Below are 17,062 nucleotides of genomic sequence, written 5' to 3' on the forward strand. Positions count from 1 at the left end.
TACTCTACCAGACCACTACTGCACATTCCACGCCAAACATTTATGGATATTTATGTAAATTACTACTATTCCAAGCTGGGTAGTTTGTGACTGTGTCTCATAGAGCCCTTTGCTTGTAATGTGAATCAGAACTCCGTTATCCCCTCTGTTATTCCCCGGGGGTGAGATCATCTTCGGAATCATTTTACAATGACAGCATACACAGCCTTTGCACGGTGTTGTACACACATCTGATAGTGGCCTGAGTGGAAGAAGAGCGGAAGGACATGTTGTGTGAAACGAAGAGCTTTGAGTGTGTGTCTTCTGAGAGGTGTCTGGGCACAGCTGTCTGCCTGTAAGTGCAGAGTTATGTTGTGTTCTGAGCAGGCTGTCTGTAGATATGACGCCACATGGCACATCTCTGTCCCCATCTCTGTCTACAACAGAGGCAAACCCGACTTTGCTCTTGACAGTCAAGCGTGACAGGTCCCCAGCCCTGCCTTCCCTCTCTACGATATAAACGCATGTGGTGCTTTCCAGTCTGCTGACATGTACTGTTCTCCTATGATGTCCTACAGTAGCTGTTGAACATGTTAGCCCTTTGTTGACCTCTTTAAACCTTTCCAATTCGAAGCTATCACTTTGGCCTGTATAATGTGCCATTTTCAATCTGTGCACGTTTGATATAATCCATGTGAGATGTATTTCGATTGCATCAGAGCAAAGAAGCAGCGATTGTCATGAAGCGTTGAGGCTTTGCCGCTTCTTCGGTGTCACTGCTGTTGCTGCTGCTCTGCCCCTCCCCCCCCTGTCCAGGGTCCTCGTCTGTCTCAGCACTTCTCCATCTGCCAGGACAGAAACAGTCTGCCTGGAGAATAACCCTGGTTGGATCTAATTACAACTCTTATCAGTTCCTGATGGGATGGGCTTTGCTGTCACATCAGCAGTGCAGGGCAGACTGTGAAAGAGACTTTTGGAGAACATACAGCACCATACTGTGTAACTTTAATGGCCCTCATTTCCCTCATACTGTTCAGTTTTCGGACTCGTATTTGTCTTATTATTAGCAGGAAAGATGATATCTGAGTGCCGAGGATTATGGGTACCAGGCCCAGGGGAAGCGCCAGGGGGCTTGCTGCTGTATGTCTTGCTGTGTGTGTGTCTCGGTGATACTCTAGCAGGCATAGGCTTCTGGAAGCTTTTAATTGTCGCCTGGAGAGGAATTTGAGGGTTTTCACAAGCTGTCTGTGAGCCCCTTGCCAAGAAATTAGGCTCTGAAAGATCTATGAGGACACCCACAGAAATTAGTTAACCTCCAAGCACATCCAGCTCCTTTCCAACATAGCCACCGACTTACTCTTACTAAAAGTAGTGGTCTGAGTTTCAAAGTGCAAGTACAGTTCCCGACATTGTGGGAACTGTAGTAAAGAGGTACCACAAAGTGTGCTGTTTGTTAAGGATATTTAAGAGCGCCTGGACATTGAGAAGCTTATTGTTTCTGCCCTGGCAGATGGAGAAGTGCTGAGACAGACGAGGCCCTGAGTCATTGATATCCCATAAGATCAGTCATAGAAATAGCTTTCTCTGTGATGTAAGTGCTGTACTTCCCAAAGGTAGTGAAAGTCCTGAAATGATCCTCCTCCTCCTCCTCATGTATGGGGTGATCCATTGGCGGTGCAGACTGGCAGAAAATGAAAATGGGCTGGTGAGATCAGTTAAATTAATTTGAGTTAAATACATCTGAGCTGAGACCTTGGCTCCAGCGCCGTTGCCCGAACTTGGTTATCTATCATGGAAATGTCAGGTGCAGTGCCAGGCTTCCTCAGATGAGAAATTAACAGAGAGGAGGTAGGAAGAAAGGAGAAGGATGGATTTGCTTCGGGTACTCTGTCCTGTCCAGAGTTGACACCAAAAACAAAGACAACCTGGCAGTCATGGTCGTATTCATTAGTACACATCGTAGCAACCATTTTGCAAAGGAAAACATTTTTCAATGTTTATTATTGGAGGTTCAGGTAGTCCCTGACGTTTTCTTCCATTTGGTTTCCATTTATTCTGTATATATTCATGTTGTTTTTACTCATTATTTTTTATTCATTATTCACTGACACTATTTCAATGAAATGTTTTATCTAATCTTTGACTCTGCATTGTTAGTCGACACCTGTTGTCTACAAAGCATGTGACAAATAACATTTGATTTGATTTAATGCCTGGAGATTGGCAGTGCTTTCTGTCTGACAAGGAAGCTAAACAGAGGATTGAATCATGAGTCACACCGATGCCAATGGGCTTGACAGGCAGCCTATCCCTGTGGACCTGCAGTCTGCTGCTAAAAAGCTAATGACAACACACCGGTCCACCACCACCACTCCACAGTCTGGCGAGGTGCGTCACATACCTATGTATACCTTCATCTGAGTGACTTACAGCTTTGTGGTGATTTAAGTCCGAACCTCTGTCAGACAAATTAGGCAAAAACAAGGCAAAATACGCTGAATCCATTGAAGTGACTCACTGTATACAAGACAGATTGATACTGAGTAAACAATGGAACATTTGCCAAAGGACTTGTTTTTGTTATTGCTCATTTCACTCCACTAATGTGATGAATGCAGTTCCCTAATGTGTTTTACCGGACTGTTAGTGTTTCTTCAGAAAAAGCAGATCCATTAATGTAAATTATGCATTGGAGATGCCACGTTCTATAATTGTCTTCGTCATTAAGGGGTAGAACACACACATTCCCTTAGTACATCTTCATGTATTACATTTCTGTTGTCTCTGGTCCCATTCTAATAGGGAAAAGTGTCAGACCAAGACGGACTTTAGCAATATTAAATGTTCATCAGTGGAGCTGCTATAGACTGAGCTAATCAGCTGGAAAATGGGTCACTTTGTGTAGTGGACACTGTGGAATTACCTTTTTTTTTATCACACTGATGTGTTTAGAGAAATCAAATGGATAAAAGTAGAAACCAGAAATATGCACCACACAGTCTCCTGCACAGATACCTAGTATTTTCCCATTATTGTTATGCTGTGAGCGTGATCGAGCACATTAGGCAAACCCAGCTGTTACATTTGATTTCTGGCTACTTGCATTGTGTTGTGTGTTAAGTGTACATGGTTAAGTACTGTATGTGTACTTAAAATGTTGACAATTTGGGGGTATACAGAGTCTGTGTATCTCAAGGCTTTTGCTCCTGCTGCCTCATTGAACTCCACTGTAAAAAATGTAATGAAAATTATAAAAAATAAATGTATAGATAGATGGTTCAACAGTATTTTTTTAAACTCATATTGTAGATCAAAGTGTTACCTGAATGCACTAAACTCAGTAAAAAAAAATAAACGTCCCTTTTTCAGGACTGTCTTTCAAAGATAATTTGTAAAAATCCAAATAACTTTACAGATCTTCATTGTAAAGGGTTTAAACACTGTTTCCCATGCTTGTTCAATTAACCATATATAATTAATGAACATGCACCTGTGGAACGGTTGTTAAGACACCAACAGCTTACAGACGGTAGGCAATTAAGGTCACAGTTATGAAAACGTGGGACACTAAAGAGGCCTTTCTACTGACTCTGACAAACGCCAAAAGAAAGATGCCCAGGGTCTCTGCTCATCTGTGTGAACATGCCTTAGGCATGCTGCAAGGAAGCATGAGGACTGCAGATGTGGCCAGGGCAATAAATTGCAATGTCTGTACTGTGAGACGCCTAAGACAGCGCTACAGGGAGACCGGATGGACAGCTGATCGTCCTCGCAGTGGCAGACCACGTGTAACAACACCTGCAGAGGATCGGTACATCCGAACATCACACCTGGGGGACAGGTGCACGATGGCAACAACAACTGCCCGAGTTCCACCAGGAACGCACAATCCCTCCATCAGTGCTCAGACTGTCCGCAATAGGCTGAGAGAGACTGGACTGAGGCAGGTCCTCACCAGACATCACCGGCAACAACGTCACCTATGGGCACAAACGCACCGTCGCTGGATCAGACAGGACTTGGAAAATGTGCACTTCACTGATGAATCGCGGTTTTGTCTTATGTGATGGTCGGATTCGCGTTTATCGTCGAAGGAATGAGCGTTACACCGAGGCCTGCAACTTAGCTCCAACTTGAGAAAGATTCTGTCAATTTAAAATTGTGTTTGCTCAACTTGTCTCATGTTGTCACTCAACCAGAAATGGTTATTTCTTCCCTAAAAAGGGCTCTGGAACTAGTTAGACACACACGCTGCTTTTGATATACAATGTTTTCAACTTACATATTTGACACACATGATAACATTGTGCATATTCATTTATACAGTAATTAATATTCAACATGTCATCATCTGGGATTTGAACTCACAACCTCTTGGTTCACGACAACCATGTCAGTGCACATGTCTGGTTTCACCTGTATTGCTACACTTTGTACTTCTCAGCTTGTTGAATGTGCGCTCAAGTAAAACTATTTTATTTATCATAGTGATTAAGAATTAACATGAATAATGAGTAATATGCGCCAACAACATTACACAACTATAAAACCCTCAAATTACATAAATAAGTCAAACAAATCAATGATGAGAGAATAGTCTGATTAATAGATCATTGACACAGACATTGTGTCGTAGCAGGAAGTTCAGAAGGCTGTGAACCAAGAGGTTGTGAGTTCAAATCCCAGATGATGACATGTTGAAGAAAAATGACTGTATAAATGAACATGCACAACGTAATGATCTTAGTCAACATGTGTCAAAAGCACCGTGGGTGTCTAACTCATTCCAAAGCCTTTTTCTTTGAAAATTCTCAAATAATTTATAGTTAAATTAACATATGAGGCAAGTTGAGCAAACACAACATTTTAAATTGACAGAATGTTTGCCTAAGCTTTCTCATGTTGGAGCTAAGCTGTGGAACCAGTTACGTAATAATAATTAATTGAAACAAATAGATTTTTTTTTACAATGTATAGTAATATACTAGAGCTTGATAGAAAACACCAATTGATTGTTTGAGCGGATTGTGTCTCTGCTTCAGCCTCGGACTAGAGGGAATCAGTTCAGTTCAGTCCAAGTTCAGTCCAAAAATGTGTTGGAAGTCTTATTCACCAGGGCTCTTCCAAGTTGAAGGCAGTCATTCGTTCCTGTATCAGTCGTCTCACATAGGCCTAACCTAGAAAATATAATGATGGGATACAACATGATCAGGACTTGTATTTGTAGGATAGGCACTGAATTGTCTTTATTCAAAAGTTCCACAGCCGAGGGTGTGCAATTTATACTAAAACTAGCAGGGTAGCAAACTACCATAACAGCCTTCGTCGGTTTTCATCTTCGTGCTGCATTTAGAGGAATGAGAGCGGAGAGCTGAAGTAAATGATTCCTACAATTCAATGGTGTAGCTAGCATTACCTGATAAGTGCTAGCTTTAACAGGGATACAAATCAAATAAGACAACGAATGGACACGGGGAGGGATGGAGCCATATATATCTCTATGTATGACTCTAGGGAGAGATCACTTAACACGCAATGCAAATTCACTTCCTGCTGTTGTGAAATGGACAAAAATAAATGCATGTGTGAAATACAGGATAAGAATAGTTGTTAATCCCCAATGAACTCTTTCTTCCAGTTCAAGAGCCTTTCTAGCCATTTAAACTTAATGCACCAAGCTCTCAGGCTTACCAAAGTCACTAGCATCTGACTAGCCTACCTCTGGGATATCATACTACTCTGTGTATCAGAAGATTTGTTATGAACTGTTATGGAAGGGGGGTAACTAGTCGGTTGCACAACTGAGTACATTCAACTGAAATGTGTCTTCTGCGTTTAACCCAACCCTTCTGAGTCATTGAGGTGCAGGGGGCTGTCTTAATCGACGTCATCGGCGCCCAGGGAGCCATTGTTGTCGGGGGTTAACTGCCTTGCTCAGACTTTTCCACCTTGCTGGCTCAGGGATTCGAACCAGATACCTTTCAGTTACTTAACCGCTAGGCTACCTGCCACCTGTTATTAACTGTTATTGACAGTTAATATACGCACATCCTCATCATCAATTTCTATAATGAAAAATCTACAATAAATTGCCCTGTCTACTATAGAAATTGGAAGGTAATTGAACTAGGAGTGAAAATAGCACACTGTTATGATAATATAGATTTTTTTTTGTTTTTAGATTGGCTGATGTTGCTTAATGGAGTCCATTCCAGTAGTATGGAGGGCATAAACAGTTTCCATTTGCACAAAACTGATGACTGGGGATAGGACTGAGTCATATTCAACTAAGCCTATTACATAAAGCACTTAAGTCTCTTTCTCAGTACAAAATTATTCAAATAATCAGGAACAGTTCTGTCTGCTATTTATATAATTTTTCATTCTCTCTATGTCATTCACAACTGCTGATAGCTAAAACCCCTTGACACACACACACGCACGCACGCACACACATACACGCGCACACAAGCAAACACTCACACACACACTGTCCACGGTGCTGAATGTTATCTCATTTTCTGCAGCGCTCTCTCTTGCACACACACATACACACGCACACACACACTGAAGTCCATTCAGATGGCTCTGTCAGAAGGTTCTTGATTTTGCACCACACTATTGGTGGTGGCTTACAGTGGCCTCAATTATACTTTAATTGTCTGCCACTATGAACTATAGGATTAATATTTGTATGTCCTTGCAATCGCAATGCGGAGTTTCTGCAGTAACATTGAAAATCAAGCTGATAGCCAAAGCCATTAGCTTGGCCGGTTCTGTGAGGGAAGAGACTTGTTAATTGCCTCTCTCTCATCTTTGCTTATTGTAGTGGAATTGTTCTTGTTTGTCACTCTTTCTCCATCTGATTGTGGATGCTCTGCTTTATAATAGTGTTTTACTTTGCTTTCCCTCAGCGATCGCCCCCAAACTCCTTTAATTAGCGCTATCAATCACTCCCACTCTCTTCCTCCCTCTCTCTCTCTCTCTCTCTCTGACCCGTACCCACAGCTCAGTTTAGTGGAGACAAGGACTCCATTCCTCATTATTCTTCACAGGTGAACCTTTACTGAGGCGGTTGGATCGCATCTCCCAGAGCCACTGGATGTCTCTCAGATGAGTATAATTGAACATGGCTGCGCTGATGTCTCATAAACAGATCTCACAGAGAGCACCTTTGGAAAGAGAAAATGACTTATTAATATGCTAATACCATGTTGATATGATGCACGGTGCAAAGTCCTGTTCTATTGACATTGCTATTGGACGATTCCTCTCTGGCAAACTTGGATGCATTCAGCAGGGCACAATGTTGTGGAGGACAGAAACGTGTGATTTCGAACAAACCTCTCTGAGTCTGACATGTAGAATCATGCCAGCTCTATTTGTGACACTTCTGTCTGCAATGTTTGCCTGCTGAACGCGACCCTGCTCTGCTGTCAGGTGGTTCACTTGTGTATTCGTTTACTATTTAACTCGTTGCTTTCTGTCCTGTCAATCGACGCAGTGGACTGGCAGGCTGATTCTGTCCAACGATAATCCAGTGATAATCCAGTATCACAGATGGCCTATAATTAGACCAGCTAGATGTGACGTTATCTGTAGGTCTGTGCCTCCCGCCATGCTCCCCACTCAACAATAACAATGTCCATTCACTGATAACAATTTGTGACTAGAATTAGTTATATTGTTATATCTCTACTATCATATTGTTAACCATGGACAAACATTTTTACTATGAAAGATGTGTCATTCTTAGACTTTTTGGATGTGTCTATTCACAGGGGAATGGAATACATTGTCTGTGCACTAAAGCCCACATAATTACATCAGATTGCTGTGGTAAAGCCAATTAAACAATCAGTCATTTCTTTGCTCAGTGCATATTGATGCCATGTGTATTCGCATCCTTATTATTATCGATGCATTTGTGCGTGCATAATGACTGCGTCAATCTGTAGTGCGCTTCGAATATTGAACTTTTCAATTAAGCTAAAAAGGTATCGCCAATTAGAGTTCTGTCTGCACTCGTTCGACCAGAGGAGTGTGTGTTGTTTGTTACCAAGCAACTTATTCACTCCACACTGTTGGCTGCGTCATTTCCTCCTGACAAGAGACTGGAGAGAGGGAGCGACACACTCTAACAGCGTCTATATGCTCGGGAAGCTCGCGGAGACGCATCTGCAGTCTAGGTCAACGCAAGGCAGGATAAAAAATAAAGAGGGATATAAACAAAAAACAACCAGGATTTTTAAAACTCTGGATTACTTGAAAATGGCTGAATTGTCTATGCGTTATTTGTAACACTTTTAAAGCTCAGGCTGGATATATTTGGATAGACAACTCCACAATATGAACTTCGGTCGCCGATAAAGGAACCAAGCAAAATAACTACTTCTATCAAGAACATCGCGCGTATTATTTCCGAATCTTCCGCATACATAATGGTAGGCTTAAGTTTACCACTTGATATTCATAAGTAGTATACATGTTTTATTTTGTTGCGCTCAAGCTTTTCTCTGGTGCCTGTTGACGAGGTGATATCTGTGGATACTGGAGAAGCAGCTCGCGGGCTACCTGATCTCTTCATGCACAACAGCAAGACACAAGCTAATGACACAGAAGCTTGTCGTGCTCACCATTACGCTTTCTGGCAGAGTTGTGAGTTTTCTGACCAAGGTTCCGAAATGTTTCTTCTATGTGCGTTAGTCTATTTCAGGTGCCTTTTTGACGCATGATTAGCCTAACTTATTACGCATTAGGCCTACTGAAGTTCTGATGTTAGGCTGTTATTAAACTGCAAATCTGTTAAATATGTCCTATAGTTTGTGTTTGAAATTATAACATTGAACTTAAGTTGTTTATTTCATTGCTCGAGGCTGCGTTCTAAAACTGTTGTAATTCAGCCGGTTGGCTAAGCCAGACCCAGGCTCAGACCTAGCCAATATGACTATTAGTGGAGTGGACGTCCTGCAGGAATCGCTATGCCACGCTCCGTTTTAAAGGAGCATAACCCAGCATTGTCAGCCCCTAATGCCCAAATGTCTCCCCGCTCCAGTGTTGCTGCGTGACCCAGTCACATGTCTAGAATGAGCACGGATCTAGAGCGTATGTCGCTCAACTCCTCCTCCGCCAACTCGGTGGCCTCGAGTGCCCGCACGCTGTCAGCCAATGTCAAGAAGCTGCACAACGCGCTCAACCTGCTGCTCAACGAATTGGAGCGGGAGCAGTTCATCCACTGCCTCAACGTGTACCACTCCAAGCGTAATGTCTACGACCTGGTTCAAACACTTAAAGTCATCCTCAATGCGCCCAGCAAACGCCAACTTCTGCCCATGCTACGACAGGTCATTCCCCGCTCAGACCAGCTTTTGTTTGACCAGCACACCTCGGAGGGCCTTTACTTGAAATCGGATTTACTTGCCAGAAATGGGAGCGCAGAAGCGTTGGGCGAAGTTCCCAGTGGGAGTCCAACTCCTCCTGGGCATTTCTTGCCAACCCCTCCCGGATCACAAGTTGCGATGCGCGGCTCTCCGGATAGTTTCAGCACCAGCAGTGATGGGACAGCTCCCCTCGTCCCGCTGCTCGGGAGAGGCTTTCTGCACGAGCCTCCAGGAGAGGTTCGACAAGTGACCCTGAAACGGCACAAGAGCAACGAGGGCTTGGGTTTCAGTATCCGCGGAGGATCGGAGCACGGGGTCGGGATCTATGTGTCTCTGGTGGAGCCGGGATCCCTTGCCGAAAAGGAGGGACTAAGGATTGGGGATCAGATTATGAAAGTCAACAACACAGTGTTCGATAAAGTCACTCATGCTGAAGCAGTGAAGGTAAGTGGTTGTGTGGTAAAGTGTGTGTGTGTGTGTGTGTGCCCAGCAATATATAGAATGTAATCACAATACAGAGTTAATACACAGAACACCAAACACACACACACACACACACACACAGAGAAGAGATCGAAAGGAAATGATGCTGGTTTACAATGTTTTACTCCCACTGTACAGCCTACTAGCTCTCCTATGCTCCACTTTTTTAAAGTTCCCCTGAAGCTCTTAACTGAGCAGTCTGTCTTGGCTCTGCTTCTGGAGTCTGTGCCAGGGTGGGCCACACAGTCAGCGCTTAGAGCTTTTTTAGGATCATCTTTTTCATGGCACGCTTGGCGGCAAGGAACAGCATCGTGACGGAAACTGGGTCGTAAATCCCGCCATCCCGCGGCCACGTCCAATTGGACGAAGCAGAGAGATGCAGAGAGAGAGAGACGCCTGTCTACCTACCGCCTCATCTGATTGATCTGAGTCTCTGACTCAGTGATGAAACAGAGAAGGCTGGAGATGAGATGACTTTCCCTTTGGCTGGACTCTCTCTCTCTCTCGCTCTCTATACCAGGGTAGCGTACTCTTTTGCTGTTTAGGAATTAACAGAACTATCTGACTAGTGAAATTAAATACACCCTCTTACAGTTGTTCAGTTACTCCCCTGGGACTTCTGCTGTTGTCTGACCTGCCTGTGTGTGGATGGCCGGGGGATGGAGGGAACGGATATGTGGAGCGGTAAGGTGGAGGTAGTAGTTAACCCAGCTGCTGGTTTGTGGCCCACCAGGCATGCTGTTAACAGGTAAAGGCCCACCAGGCATACTGTTAACTGGTAAAGGCCCACCAGGCATACTGTTAACTGGTAAAGGCCCTCCAGGCTTGCCGTAAATCAGGCCTCTCTTGGTCTCTGGGGGTCTTGTCAGTGATCATCAAAGATTGAACTTTCTCTAGCTGATGGTAAATTGTCATGGCCATGATGAACGTACAATTCCCTCTGGCTGTGCCTAGGGGCCTGTCTGTGTGTGGAATGCATGTGTAAGGAGCAGGCATGTAAGCAGGTACATGACTGAGAGTAAGGTCAACAGCAAGATTGGATTCTTAAGTAGATTTCTATCACTGTAGTAGTAGTTCTAATTCTTCTTCTTCTTCTTCTGTCATCTGTGTCCTGAAGTTCAAATGGCAAAGCGATGACAGTGTATTTATTGTAAGAGGACTTTTAGCGTGCTTCTGTTGCCTATTCCTTATAGGTCATGCTACACTATATGGTCATACTGAGTGGTCATAGCTCATATCCAAGAGACCGCAATTTGTAACAGAGGTCCACCTTTTAAAATAATTAAATGATCTGTCCAAAATTCACCGGTCCCTTGTCGAGAATACATTTTTGCAGAATTGTAAACGTTGCAAAAACAGCACTGAGCTCTGTTCATGATTTACCGATATGGACATTGGCTGCAGCTCAACAACCCCTATGTTTTCTGCCCTAAATAATTGTGGTCCAATCCTGGCCAGGGTTTCCTGGCTCACCACTTGTTGTTTAAGTACAGGACCGGCCCACTTTTGTAATGATGCAGGGGTGTGCCGTGCGTCATCCTCTCCACACAGATAGCTCAGAAGAGAGAAGAGACCAAAACAGAGTGCTGAGGCCAGCTGGGGTCTGCTGTGGTCACTTGGGTCCATTCCTTTTTTTAATGACGAAGTTATTTATCAAATGCTTTAATTGCGCAGGCGGAGAATAATTCCTCTTGCCTTTGTGTGGCTGTGCACCGGTTTGATTAATATTGAAATGTTTTCCCGTGGTGCGTTTGGAGGATGGGTTAAGAAGGAGAGCAGAATGAAGATTTCATCCCAAATGATACCCTATTTCCTATGTAGTGCATTACTTTTGACCAGGACCCATAGGGAATAGGGTGGCATTTGGGACACAGCCAAAGTCACATCCGTCTCACTGATCCCAATTTATGCATTTACAGCCACGGGAGAAGATGGAGCTATCCTTCACACAATCTTTCAGCCATCATCTTTACCCTTTTTCTCATGTTTTCACTGTCGCTCATACTCAAACTCTTTCTTGTCATCTTTCTACTTCCCCCATTTTCTCATCATAAACAGAAAACACATTCATCCCTCTCTTCCTGCCACTGGCTTATATTGGTCACATGCACGCAGGCATGGTATACACACACACACACACACACACACACACACACACTGGCTGACTCTTTGTCAACATTCTTCATCCCCTGTCTGTCTTAAAGTACTGTTTGTATTCACCTCCAGTCTCTCCTGGGATCTTCCACAGCTGCCCTACCACATTGATTCTATTGTGGCTGTCTAATTGTTTTACAATGGACTGCAAGGTTGGGTCAGTTCATAGCCAAAGTGTCTCTAATCCATCACCTGGTCTCACTTGTTCTCTACAGGCAGAGTATTGCTGGACAAGCCATTAATATCACCTATTCACTGCCCAGAGCTGTGGTCAGATATGTGCTGAAATATCACTCATTCTATTAGCGTCTGGCCTGTTCACTTATACTAACATTGATTTCAATGGAGACACTGGAGACCGCATTGGGTGCACCATTAAAGTGACAGTTCAATTGTCTGGGTGGTACATGGTTTAGGTGACACCATGAAAATGTAAGGCTAAACTCAGACAATTGAAATGCTTGTATGGGACTTCCAGCTTTATTACTTTACCTGTGTCCCAAATGGAACCCTGTTCCCTACTTTAGTGCACAACTGGACTCTGGTCAAAAGTAGTGCACTATGTAGAGATTAGGGTGCCATTTGGGACACACACTGCATGATTTATTGTAGAGTACCTTGCCTCCTCAATGGACTCTGACACTGTTTACAATGTGTGTTGATCACTCTGGTCATAGACAGCACCCTTAGCATATGTCTGATTTCAGCGCCGATGGATTTACAGCTGAACTGGGCATTGGGGATTCTCTCAAAGGCCTTTTCTGCGTCCCAACTAACATCCTATTCCCTATGTAGTGCACTACTTTTGCTCTGATCAAAAGTATTGCACTATAAAGGGAATAGGGCACCATATGGGACACAGCCCCTCTCTCCTCCCAAGGTTACGTGGGAAGGGTGAGCCTCCGGTGGAGGTCTGAGGTGAATATTAAGTAGGATAACAGGATGGAGGGATGGAGGGATGGCTCTGTCTGGGCTATTTGGATTTTTGCTCAGTAGCTTTTGACAGGTATGTGTTTGATGTAGGATGGAGATTTACACAGGCGCGCTGACACAGCTGTGCTGACACAGACATGCACGTCACACGCACATACACAGTTGTGCCTTAGTTAGGGCTTAGTTATCCTGCAACGGAAAGGAAGACCACCCTGGCTGGTGTGTTGATAATCCTGTTTCTTTCACTAAGGATGAGAGAGGGAGACAATGAGGAGCGCATCAGGGGCTTTTCAGTAGTATCACACTGAAACATGTTGAGTGGAAATCCTTTTCCTTGGAGAAAAACACAAATACATACACTCTCTCTCTCACACACACACACACACACACACACACACACACACACACACACACACACACACACACACACACACACACACACACACACACACACACACACACACACACACACACACACACACACACACACACACACACATACACGCTGCTGCTTACTGCCTGATGGGTGCCGCCAGCTAACGATTTCCCTTCCAGAGGAGGAAGAGGATGGAGAGAGGGAGGGGGGGGGGGGTTGTTAGAGTTGCAGAATGGGATAGGATTAGAATCATCTCAAGGTATAGGACTTGATGGAAAATTCTGAAGTTCTCGGATGTTTCACTGTGGTATACTCATGTTCAGGACCAGAAGTGATCCTAACCACAGAACAGGAAAAGTTACAGCATATGAAGACCCAGAGTTGTTCCCTGTCAGGTCAAAGTCGTAAGGAAGAAATGACTGGCCCGATTCTCTTTCAATATCATTATCAATCTTTAATCATGTTCAATATTCATATATTTAACCAGGGTACGAATTATGTGGGAATCAGGGGGTGCTCAGCTCTCCTGAATGAAATATTAGCTCCCCTAAATGCAACAAAAATCTATCTTTGGGGGAGATTTCTAAATAATGCAAATTTAACCATTCTCCTGTTTGTTTAAAATGCTGTGGTACATATGTTTTACAGTGGTAAATATGTTGTACAGTGGTAAATATGTTGTACAGTGGTAAATATGTTGTACAGTGGTACATATGTTGTACAGTGGTACATATGTTTTACAGTGGTAAATATGTTGTACAGTGGTAAATATGTTGTACAGTGGTAAATATGTTTTACTGCGGTAAATGTTTTACAGTGGTAAATATGTTGTACAGTGGTAAATATGTTGTACAGTGGTAAATATGTTTTACAGTGGTACATATGTTGTACAGTGGTACATATGTTGTACAGTGGTAAATATGTTTTACAGTGGTAAATATGTTTTACAGTGGTAAATATGTTTTACAGTGGTAAATATGTTGTACAGTGGTAAATATGTTTTACAGTGGTAAATATGAAAATAAAAGCCCCTCTTTCTGATGGTTTAAACCATATATTTCTACATGGCTGCACAAACTGTCTCCCTTTCCACGGCGCTGTTCACTCAGTAGTGCTGAATGTCGGCCTCAGATGAGCTCCTGTAAACACATAGATTTCCTTTGTACCTCCTCATTTTCACCATCTGTTTTCCATGCGTCCTTGATAAAAATAAAAAAAACAATGCCTTTATTCCAATGCATTAGATTTATCTGTTGATGTATCATTGTTTGCTTCTGTCAGTCATCTGTTTAGAGCGCTCAGCCAAAAGAAGTTGACCATTTATTTAGCTTCGTTGTTTTATATCGGTGTTTGTTTTTCTTTCCTCGATCAGCGGATGATGGTCGCCAATATCAATTGACAATTAGCCTACAGCTGGACACCAATGCGCATCCAATCCATCCAACATTAATGACAGCAGGCCTGTATTTGACTCTTTAGAAGCATTTGATTTTGTAACTGCATAGGACTACGTTATTGTGGATTTGTGTCCCCATGAGAACTGTTTTCACGGTGAAACATAATGAAACGTGACGTAGGTATAGTTACACTCACAGTGGACTTACCGCGATCTCACCGTTTCCAGAAAAAAATTATTGAAAGTCTAGGGAGCATAATATTTCTTTACCGCGAAAGGTGATCAGAGTTTACCCACCAATTTTTTCGACCACTGGCTACCGGTAGGCCTATTTGAAGTTTATGGTAATAGGCCTACACATTGTAGCCTAGTGTAGCAAATGTACTGTTTATTTTTTATTTCACCTTTATTTAACCAGGTAAGCTAGTTGAGAACAAGTTCTCATTTACAACTGCGATTGTGTGTGTTAGGGTGACCATCCTGTTTTTCCCAGGACAACTTTCAGCCCCATTTCAGGTGTCCCGACTTAATCAATGGCAATTGGCAAATTTCATTAGGCACACTTGTTGGTGTTTTGTAAACAGATGTCTATTTCCACTTCTACAATGCTGATTGGTTAAAACCGCATCCCAGACGGTGTCCATTCCACAAATTGCCACCGGCTAAATCTATGACGTTAAAATGCCTATTTACTCTGTTCCATCTGACTGGTCAATCCACTGTCTCATCAGCCCAGCCAAGCAATGTATAAACTTGATCTCCTCTTTAAAAAGCATCTAGACATGATCTCACTCTTATTTTAGACATTTAGTTTTCACCAGCAGACCTTGCTGTCTGTCTCTCTGAGATTTGCAACATAGTTTATTGAACTAGGCAAGAACAAATTCTTATTTTCAATGACGGCGGTGGGTTTACTGCCTTGTTCAGGGGCAGAATGACAGATTTTTACCTTGTCAGCTCGGGGATTCGATCTGGCAATCTTTCGGTTACAACGCTCTAACCACTAGGCTACCTGCCGCTCCATAGTAATGAGCGTATCAGGGCGAGACAGACAGGCAGGGTTTCTCAGACCGTCTAAATCATGAATAACCTGGCATCATTTGTATGTATATATACAAAAAAATGTCAATTGAAAAGATGTAAAACAAAACGAAGTGCAGCTAGTTTGCAGTCTTTCCAGCTTCAGTTTGAAGCGATTGTGTTAGCTGTGTCGTTGGCTAGCTCCTCTGAACAACTGTGTCCTGACGAATGAGCACATTTTCTATGCCAGGCGAAATCCCACCTCATTAGCTCATTGTTATGGATGTATCCAAATAAATGTCACTAAGAAACAACTTAAATAAATGCAGCTAAATCCTGGCAGCACTGTTTGACGTGACTGTAAATTAGCCGTAGTTGGCTAGCTAGCAAATAAGGGATACGAACGTTACCAGCCAGTATGGCAATGGGACATTTAGAACGTATCCATAGATACAGAACAAAAATACTGAACGACTGCGTCGGGTTCATAGATACAGAACAAAAAGACTGAATACCACCCGTGCCAATATATCCTCCAAACACCGACTTCTCTGGCATTATAACGTAATTATCAAATGGCGAGTGTATGCTACATGCATTGCACTGTTTGTATTATTTTGGAGCAGATGAACATGCACACGTATCCTACTTACAATTTTGTTGGGGTGTTTATGCCACATTAAAAGGTCATTCATTTTTACCATTAAATTACAACATTATTATTAGGCCCCCGAATGTCACGGTGTAATTCACACTTTGTAATTACCACAGTCAGTCTCTTTCAACTGCATGCAGTGTCAAGTCTGGTACGACATAGTGAGCTAATTGGTCACAAGTCGATTTTGCTAGTCCAGTTTTCAAGCTGTTTCATGTTGTAAATAGATAATGATTGGTCATATAGCTACAACAAGGATCTATCTACAGAGCATGACAGTATGAGAGCTTTTTCTTTGGCACCCTATTCCCTATATAGTGCACTACTTTTGATCAGGACCTATAGGCTAGTGCACTATGTAGGGAATATGGTGCCACTTGGGACACAGCCTTTATCGAGGGGATCCAGATGTCTTCTTTATCTCCAGGATCACCTGGGAGAAGCTCTGTCTCTCTCTGGGTCATCTGATGCACGTCAGCATCGAGTCTCTTCTCTCCCACGTCATATGACCCTGGACACTGTCTGCCACCTCCCTCCCTCGCTACCATCTGTTGCATACAATATAATAACTCTCACTGGTACCTGTTATCACTACTGATATGCATGTACATATAAACCCACACACACACACACACACACATATAAACCCACGCAACCACACACAAGCAAACACATACCTGAGGAGA

At 43.1% G+C, this 17,062-nt stretch overlaps 1 protein-coding gene across 1 annotated transcript in view; it reads left to right on the top strand.

Annotated features, from left to right (window-relative positions):
- The first annotated feature begins 8,150 nt into the window (after window positions 1-8,150).
- LOC109873576 (whirlin-like) overlaps window positions 8,151-17,062 on the top strand; it is a 123,288-nt gene continuing 114,376 nt past the window's right edge. The window contains exon 1 of the mRNA XM_031808741.1: window positions 8,151-9,803. Coding sequence (XP_031664601.1) covers window positions 9,057-9,803 — 747 coding nt within the window. The 5' untranslated portion in view covers window positions 8,151-9,056. The remainder of the gene's footprint in view (window positions 9,804-17,062) is intronic.

This window comes from Oncorhynchus kisutch, linkage group LG29 (assembly GCF_002021735.2).
Source record: "Oncorhynchus kisutch isolate 150728-3 linkage group LG29, Okis_V2, whole genome shotgun sequence".
NCBI lineage: Eukaryota > Metazoa > Chordata > Actinopteri > Salmoniformes > Salmonidae > Oncorhynchus > Oncorhynchus kisutch.